The sequence below is a fragment of the Lagenorhynchus albirostris genome, chromosome X (genome assembly GCF_949774975.1).
Source record: "Lagenorhynchus albirostris chromosome X, mLagAlb1.1, whole genome shotgun sequence".
NCBI classification, from domain to species: Eukaryota; Metazoa; Chordata; class Mammalia; order Artiodactyla; family Delphinidae; genus Lagenorhynchus; species Lagenorhynchus albirostris.
The window spans coordinates 63,393,837-63,403,731 of record NC_083116.1 but is presented as its reverse complement, the minus strand read 5'-3'; the positions used below and the strand labels follow the sequence as shown (position 1 = coordinate 63,403,731).

General features: G+C 35.9%; 1 protein-coding gene across 1 annotated transcript; it reads right to left on the bottom strand.

Moving 5' to 3' along the window:
- Window positions 1-2,524: 2,524 nt before the first annotated feature.
- HMGN5 (high mobility group nucleosome binding domain 5) lies at window positions 2,525-9,518 on the bottom strand. The gene is made up of 6 exons (XM_060138348.1): window positions 9,383-9,518; window positions 7,610-7,639; window positions 7,037-7,066; window positions 6,736-6,789; window positions 4,679-4,828; window positions 2,525-3,362 (listed from the first exon to the last, which is right to left on the bottom strand). Exons 1-6 carry the CDS (start codon window positions 9,395-9,397, stop codon window positions 2,721-2,723), a joined length of 921 nt encoding a protein of 306 aa, XP_059994331.1. The 5' UTR covers window positions 9,398-9,518; the 3' UTR covers window positions 2,525-2,720.
- Between the last annotated feature and the right edge of the window lie 377 nt (window positions 9,519-9,895).

The window sequence follows — 9,895 nt, the reverse complement described above, 5'->3', positions numbered from 1 at the left end:
CAAAATAAAAAAAAATCTCTGCATCAAAGGATACTATCAAGAAAGTTAAAAGACAGCACATAGAATGGGAAAAATATTTTGCAAATTATTACACCTGATAAGGGACTTGTATCTAAAATATATACATGTCTTACAACTCTGTACTAAAAAGACAATACAAGTGAAAAATGGGTTAAGGCTTTGTTAGACATTTCTCCAAAGAAGTTATCCAAATCACTAATAAGCACATAAGACGATGATCAACATCATTAGTTATTAGAGAAATGCAAATCAAAACTACAATGAGGTATCACCTCACACTGGTCAGAATGGCCATCATCAAAAAAATCTACAAACAATAAATGCTGTAGAGGGTGTGGAGAAAAGGGAAAGCTCTTGCACTGTTGGTGAGAATGCAAACTGATACAGCCACTATGGAGAACAGTATGGAGGTTCCTTAAAAAACTAAAAATAAAATTACCATATAACCCAGCAATCCCACTACTGTGCAAATACCCAGAGTAAACCATAATTCAAAAAGATACATGCACACCAATGTTCATTGCAGCACTATTTTCAATAACCAGGTCATGGAAGCAACCTAACTGCCCACTGACAGATGGATAAAGAAGACGTGGTACATACATACAATGAAATATTACTCAGCCATAAAAAGGAACTAAATTGGGTCATTTGTAGAGACATGGATGGACCTAGAGACTGTCATACAGAGTGAAGTAAGTCAGAAAGAGAAAAACAAATATCATATATTAACACATATATGTGGAATCTAGAAATATGGTACAGATGAACCTGCTTGCAAGGCAGAAATAGAGACACAGACATAGAGAACAAACATATAAACACTAGGAGGGAAAGGGAGGTGGGATGAATTGGGAGATTTGGATTATACACTAATATGTATAAAATAGATAACTGATGAGAACCTGCTGTATAGCACTGGGAACTCTACTCAATGCTCTCTGGTGACCTAAATGGGAAGGAAATCCAAAAAAGGTGGGATATATGTATACATATAGCTGATTCACTTTGATGTACAGCAGAAACTAACACAACATTGTAAAACAAATATAACCCAATAAAAAATTTAAAAATAATAAATAAAAGATAATACATAGAATGGGAAAAAATTTTGCAAATTATTACATCTGATAAGGGACTTGTATCTAAAATATATACGTCTTACAACTCAGCACTGAAAAGACAGCCCAAGTAAAAAATGGGTTAAGACTTTGTTAGATACTTCTCCAAAGAAGTTATCCAAATCGCCAATAAACACATGAGAAGATGCTCAACATCATTAGGGAAATGCAAACAAAAATTACCATGATTTTGATCACCCCCAAATCACCCCACTAGGATTTCTATAATAAAAAAGACAGACAATAACAAGTGTTGGCAAGGATGTGGAGAAATTAGAACACTCACACGTTGCTGGTGAGAATACAAAACGCTGAAGCCACTTTGGAAAACTGGAAGTTCCTCAAAAAGTTAAACATAGAATTACTAAAATAATCCAGTGGTTCTACTCCTAGGTATATAACCAGGAGAAATGAAAACATACATGTACACAAATGTTCATAGCATTATTCCTAATTGACAAAACATGGAAACAACTCAAATATTCTTCAACAAACAATGTAGTACAATATATTATTCAGCCACAAAAAGAAATGAAATACTGATACATGCTACAACATGGGTGAACATGAAAAACTATGCTAAGTGAAAGAAGCCAGACACAAAAGGCCACATGTCACATGATTCCATTTATATGAAGTGTCCAGAATAGGCAAACCCATAGAGATAGAAAGTAAATTAACAGTTGCCAGAGACCAGTGGTGGTGCCGGTTGTGGGGAATGGACAGAGACAGCTAATTGGTACTTTGTTTCTTATTTTGGTGATGAAAATATTCTGTAACTAGATAGTGGATAGTGATAGTGGTTGCACAACATTGTGAATATAGTAAAACCACTGAATTGTATATTTTGAAACGGCTAAAATGGTGAATTTTATGTTATGTTTATTTTATCTCAGTGCAAAAAATTTTTTAATGTCTTTGTGAACCTCACAATAGAAAAACTGAAGCATTATAATATTTCACTAATTACATTTTTGGAGTTATAACAAACTACAATAATCTTTGAAGAGAATTTTTATTAAGATAAATCCAGTAAAATTTTTTGAATACACATATTGTCAGAACTGCCCTTCTGAAATAAACATTTGTATTTCTTTTAAAAATGGAATTACAATTTTATTTTTTCCCAAGCTAATATCAAAGTTATATTTGGGAAAGATAATTCTAATTCTTAGCATTACATGAAAATAGTTCACCTTCTTTATAAAAGTAACCTAGAGAACCACAAGAATGTTTGAGGAAACTCTTTTGGGATCTCTCCATTTTGTGAAATTATCATATATAGGAGTAAAATTAAAAGTCAAAGATTTAACACATAACTTACAGAAAAAGTGTATTCACTGACAAAGTTGAAAACATATTTTTTCTATATATTCCACTATTATAATTACAAAATTTATAGATAAAGGTTTCATGTTAGAAACTTTGTGACTAATAACCAGTATGAAGATGTTTTGAAATTAAATTGATGCTAAAGAAAAGCTGTGTTTATAAAATATTTGATAAAAATATTCATCTCTCTTAACATTACAACATGAAGGTACATATTACCAAATTATGAAACCATATAGGGCAGCTTTAAAAAACACTCTGAAACTCTACTTTTTTTCCATCTTCTTTTTTGACCTCTTTTCTTTCGGCTATTTCTTTTCCAATTTCAGCCTTGCTTTCATCTTCTTTTCCATCTCCTCCATCTTTCCTGTCTCCTTTTCCATTTTCTTCCTCTTTTCCTTCTTCCTTTTTTCCATCTTCTCCTTTCTCCTTTTCATCTTCCTTCTCATTTACACCTTTATCCTCCTTTCCATCTTCATCCTCTTTTCCATCTTCATTCTCTTTTCCATTTCCTTTCTGTTTTCTATCATCTCCCTTTTTTTCATCTTCTCCTTTATCTTTTCCATCTTCAGATTCTTTGCCATCTTCTCCTTTCCCTTTTCCATCTTCACCCTCCTTTTCATCTCCTGTGTCTTTCTTGTCTTCTTCCTCTTTTCCATCTTCTTCTTTCTCTTTTCCACCTTCATCTTCTTTTTCATATTCTTTCCCTCTTCCATCTTCTCCTTTCTCTTCTTCCTTGTTTTGATCTTCTCCATCTCCTTTCTGATCTTCTTTTTCATCTTCTTTTCCTTCTGCTGCCACTGTTCCTTTCTTTTCTCCTCTTTCTTCTTTGATATCTTCAATTTTTTCTTCTTTTATTTCCTCTATTTCTTTTTCAGAAGCTGATGTCTATATATAGAGAGAAAAAAACCAAGATTATATTTGTAAATTTGGAACCATTTTCCCTAAATACTTAGGATTATATCTGTTTTATGGAAAAAATTATACTTCATCTATAAGAAAGTAATTTTCCTGTGGAAAAGGCCTCCTAAACAACACATCATAAGGAAACCTTATAAGAAATAGGATTAATTAAAGTATCTCCACACAAACATGCACAAATAGATATTTGGAACAATAAATTCGGGGAAACTTATTCATATAAATGATTTTCATTACAAATATGAGGAAACAGAGTAAATACAGAAAAAATGAGTAGCATGCATGTAAACAAAATATATTCCTTGAAGAAATAATACATTTTATTTCTATAATGGTGAGATTTAGGTTTACTTTGTAAAAAGTTATGTGAAAAGTCTTCTACCATATATCATAGGATCACTTAGAAAAGATTTTCCCTACATGCATAGGTCTGGTTTATAGATTTGACACTAAATCCCATTTTCATTTTTTTAACTACAGTACCTAGAAACATGGTATGCTAAATATGTAAAGCAAGACCTATTGGAAACATACATAATGATTTGTTTTGCAATCTGAAGAGGAAAGAAGAATCATATATGATCTTGCAAAGATATTTACAAATAGCCCATGTGCTGACAAAAGCAATAGAGGATTGGTCTATATTTAATAAGATAGTCATTAGATTATTAATAAGTCATAATCTCTGGCATTGTTCTATTAATATCAATGCTAACACACTGCTCTCACTACCCATACCTATAAATTCTCAATTTTAAATTTGTTTTCTTTCTTTTCCCCTTATATACCATTATACTAGATGCTATAAACAGAATGTTTGTGTCCTCCAAAATTCATATGATGAAACCTAATTTCCAATGTGATGATATTTGGAGCTGGGGCCTATGGGAGGTGATTAGGTCATCAGAGTAGAGCCCTCATGAAAGGGATTTATGTCCTTATAAAAGAGACCCCAGAGAGCTCTCTCACCCTTTCTATCATGCCAGGACACAGCGAGAAAACTGCCATCCATAAACCAGGAAGCAGGTCCTCATCAGACACCAAAAATGCTGGTGCCTTGATCTTGGATTTTTCAGCCTTCATAACTGTGAGAAATAAATTTCTGTTGTTTATAAGCCACCCATCTGTGGTATTTTGTTACAGCAGCCTGGACAGACTGACACTATGAAGCCATACTCATTTAATGTTTCTCAATGTTTAAACTACAAGACAAACAAGATTTCTTCCAGTGGCACCCATTGTTAAACATCCAAATGGACAAAACTGTTAATATTGGAAGATACCTCTATAAGGTTGGCTTCTCCATTTTCAGCAGTTTCACTGTTGTATTCTTCTTTAACAACTTCTTTCTTGGTTTCAGCTATGGCTTTGGCTATGGCTTTGGCACTTGCATCTGTGTTTTTTCCCATCATATCATTTTTTGCCTTCATTTTCTGTCCAGCAAAACAAAACAATAAAAAAATAAATATACAATTTAACTGAGGTGTTGATTAAATGGCCTGTTATTTTACCAGCTGTTGTAATAATTTACGGAAAAGCTTTAAAATATCCATATAAACAATATCAACAAAATTATCACTTGACACTTTCAGTGTCATTATAAACCTGAAATGGTATTAAAATGAATAATATTCCTGATATGAATCAAAGAAAGTTTCTTTTAGGTGAGAAACAACAAGTTAGAATGCTGACCAGTGGCTACTCAGGGCCAATTGCTAGCATCAGGTTACACTTTGGTAAATTAACTTTCTTTGACTAGAGGGGACCAGTTTATCCCTGTCATGTCTAATAATTAGCAACAGGGTTTTTGACTACTGAGCCTCCATTGGTAATAATTAAGAGAAATACTATGTTAGGGAGAGCAGCAATTTAGATATATTTGAAAGAGGTCACCTGGGGACATTAGTGATTCAATATTTGGGTCTACAAGTTTCTGAATGACTTGAATCATAATTTCTTTACCAAGAAAGCTCTTTGCCTAAGTGTGTATGTAGTAAAAAGAGCACTGGGTTCAGCATCCAGCAAACATGTGTTTTAAATCTGGATCTGTTTCTTGCTTGATGTGATCTTGAGCAAAAGCAGAAATCTCTTTGTGTTTATTTCTTCTTATGTAAAAGAGAGTAATACCACCTACCTACAAGGATGTAATAAGGAGCAAATGATAAAATATATGTGAAATTACTTTAGAAACTGTAAAATGCAATATAGATATGTTATTATTCTTTGAATACATGAGAAACTGAGAGCCAAGGAGCGTAAAGTGTTTTAAAGTCCATGATTCTATATTATCTGTTTTATTCTATCACTGTCTTTTATTTTGAAAGGAAATAAACAGTGTTTACTATTTTAACAACTTATAAATTGAGTACTTAATTTTATAAATAGTGACCAGGAAATGCAAAATAGAGAAAAACCAAAAAGAACTTTTCTCTTCAGTTGTCACTTACTATGATTACTAAACCTATGGCCATAGTTTTAGCAATATCTTTTTTTTTTTTTTTCCGTACGCAGGCCTCTCACTGTTGTGGCCTCTCCCGTTGCGGAGCACAGGCTCCGGACGCGCAGACTCTGTGGCCTCAGCTCACGGGCCCAGCCGCTCCGCGGCACGCGGAATCCTCCCGGACCGGGGCACGAACCCGCGCCCCCTGCATCGGCAGGCAGACTCTCAACCACTGCGCCACCAGGGAAGCCCCCTCCTAGCTTTAACATTTTATGATGTTAAGAATTCAACTTATCCTTAAAACATCAATCATATCTCAATAAACCAGTTCTAAAAATGAAATACGATCATATTATATTCACACATATTTACACATAAATAAATATAAATATAGGGGGAAAGTGAACTTAATATTGAGGCTATTTCTAATGTCTTTAACCACAACATTAGAGTACAGAAGCCTATATGAGATCAACTATGTGAATTTGAAAATAATGTATGTGAAAGCACTTTGCAAACTGTAAAGTATTATCAAATGTTAGTTACTATTATTATCACAAAGCATTACTTTTGTTACTAGAGTTTACACCTTTTGTTTCCCCAGGAGTACTGGTATTATGACTATATGACGTCAAAAGCACGTATGTTTTATGGATCTAGCCAACTAAAATTTTGTTTTGTCTCTTCCTAATGAAAATGCCGAAACACAGCAGACAACCACAGAACACAAACAAATATTTCTGACTCAAAGGGCTGACATGTACCATATGGTATAATGTATAATGTAATATATCACTAACTGAAAAGAAAATAAAGCAAAATGATCAACTGTATGCCTTTCCGAAAAACTATTTCTGAAGAAAAGCAAGTTTCTCTCAACATTGTATGCTGAATATTTACCCTTGGAGTTGATGTTCTTTTGGACTTCAACTCTGGTGTAATGGGCACAGGCAACTGGGGGAAAAGAAAGAAGAAATCATAATTGAAGACAGATCACTAACAATGAATTTCAGCCTCATAATTAAAATAAATGGGTATAGTTTAAATTGAACACTAACATAAAAACATTTCCTGGTGAGAAAGTTTTTCTTAAAACATCAAAAACAAATCTTGTATTAAATAACTAGTATTGTCTAGGACTCTCTGAATTTTAAAATTACATTTTACAATACATGGGCAGCTTTTTAAAAAGACTACTTACAGCAGACAGTCTGGCTGATCTTCTCTTTGGCTATAAGTTAAAAATAATTATTAGTTAAGAGAATTATGGATACAGAAAACTAGAAATATTTATATTGTGAAAATATTTAGTGTACCACTAAGTACACATTGTCATTAAGAAGCATTGTGTACTTGATTTAAAAATATCATAGTAAAAATATAAGTTTTGATTTTTCCCTCCTCTGGACCCTTCATACAGCTAAGGAAAAAAGAATCCCAAACTAAATTTCAATTGCTAGGCTAAAGGAACACAAAATGGCTAGTAACAAGGAGTATATTTATAAATGAAAATACAGCCCCTTCTTGCAAACTGACAAAGCAATTCTTTGGCTTAAAAGGAAGAAGCTCTCTCCAGATCTTAAGCACAAGGTCCTAAGTTCCATGGAGTTTGGAGTTTTCAATACCTACTATATTTCTGAGAGAGTTCACTGGCATACCATATTGGTACTCATATGGTACAAATATACTAACCAGCATTTAGTTTTTAGCTGCTTATGTGTCAAGTTTATAAACCAGGTGAATTTTTTCAGATTCTAAAACTAAAGAAACTCACCTCCTGCCTCATATCACCTTGATCTGCAGCCTATACAGGGGAGAAAACCACACAGAAATAAGGTCATCGATATAAACATATACTGATATATCCGAAAATATTGCCTATAGATTGCAGTTGCAATATAACAGCTTTACTTTTTCCTGGATTCCTGCTCAAGTAGCCACATGGTAGTGCCTAGTAGCCTGCTGTCTACTAAAGTGCAAATTTGCACCAAGATGTAAATGAATTCCCAAGACATAAGTTTATACAACTGATAGTCAATTTCATCATTTTGTGTAAATTGCATTTCCTAAAAACAAACCTTTTTAATTTTAAAATCCACCTGTTGTAGCCAGGGTTAAAGCCAAAAAGTGTGGGAGCGGGCAGAATGAAGGCGGAGCTTCATGCAATCTCCCTGTCCGTTTAGCTTTATGCTCGAGATGCAATTGTACTTATCTGATCCTCTCTTCTAAATGGACTATTCTCCCCTCCAAGTTGTGCATACAACTACAACCCCCACAATGCCCTGGTGTGGGGGAACCCTCTTTGTTACAACGTCAATGCGTTATTCTGAGAAGCCGGCTGCGGATTTTAAAACTTCCCGCCACTACCTGCTACAAGGTTGCTGTCAGCTCTGTAAAATAGCAAGACCCATTGCACAAGCCTAGAAAAGGGCAGCGGCGGGAATCTCAGGCAGGGGGATGCTGATTATAAACCATTGCTTTCCGTATCTGAGCAGCCCTTTAGCCTGGGAATTATCGAGCTATTGCACGAGTCATACAGCCCCAGAGGACCAGGGAATTTCAGTCTTGTTCCTATGTTCTAAAAATATGGAAGGCGGACGAATAGATAGGAATAGTACCAAAACAATCATAACGCCTTACTTAACACAGTGTTTTACAATTTTATCAAGCAACGAAACAGCAATCGATTTCACTTCTAAGGGAACTCCCCCCCACCCAAAAAAAAAAAAACAACAACACCGAGCGTGAATTTATTTCCCGTCCAAGAGAGAAACCACGATCTTTTAAGTGAGGGTTTGCAGGAGACTTGTAGCCCTTGAATAGCTCATATCAATTCTGCGCGTCCAAAGTGAACAAATCCATGCTACCCTAACATCAGCAATAGTTTATCTGACGCATTTCCCTTGTCATCCTTCCATCTTTAGACAGTGAGTGAGCTTGGAGAGTCCCAGATCTCTCAGCTCCAAAGTTGCTAATTACAGCTGTGAATCTCTCCCTTCTCTAGGACAGTTTGAAGTCTGCGCCGCCTAATGGCACAGGATTACCATTGCATAGCCATCTGGCATGACAAGAAGCGGAGGAGGGAAAAAAAGGAAAAAGAAAACGGGAAGAACAAAGGCAAATACGGGAGAAAGCCATGGCTTTCGTTCCCCCAAACTGGACGGTTCTCGGAGAAAAGCTGGAGGCTGAGGAGGAAACTAGTGCCTGGAAGTGTGGTTGGGAGAAGTCTTCTCCAATAGGGTAAACGGAGGAAGGGGGGGTGGGGTAGGAAGCGACAGCACAGCGCTATGACTGTTTGTAATTCAGCATGGAGACACCTCTCAAGTGATTCTTACCCTTAAACAAAATAAGTCAAAAGTGAACTACTAGTTGCGTGAGAGACCATCCTCAACCTTACACCAACCGATACCTGCCCTTCCCTCCCCTTCCATTCAGCACATCACAAAATCAAACTAGAAGTCAAAATGCTTTTTTAAAAAAATCTCTGCCGATTAGGAAATATGTATTTCAGTCTCTAATCCCCCTTCTATCTTCCTATTTCACTTACCTTTCTTTTGGGCATTGTTGCAGCTCTCTAGAGGAGATCTTAACAGCAGGAAAAAAGCCGAAAGCAGTCTCTACCCGACAGCTCAGAGAGCAACTGAGTTTTCAATGAATGAACTAATTGCAGCACGACCTGTGCTCGCCTCCAAAAAAAAAAAAAAATCCCTCGTTATTGGCAACATTAAACGCACCAGACGCAACCAAACTACGTGAATGGTTAGTAGGAGTGGGAGCCAAATTGGAGTGACAGGCTGTCAGGCCAATAAGGGGAGGTGACCATCCCAGGGGGCGTGGCCCACGGACTTGCCCGAAGCCCTTGTACGCTGCCAGCTCCGACCGCTGGTGGGGTAGAGGAGCCCCCAGACTTCGTGGATGCAAAGTGCTGAAGCATAAAACCGGCGGGAAAGCTGGAATTGTCTTGATCGGTTTTTTTTGTTGTTGTTGTTTTCCTTTTATGTAGTAATGACAGGCGAAAGTCATTGCACTTGCTTTCTCCACGGTCTCTAAAAGCCCCACT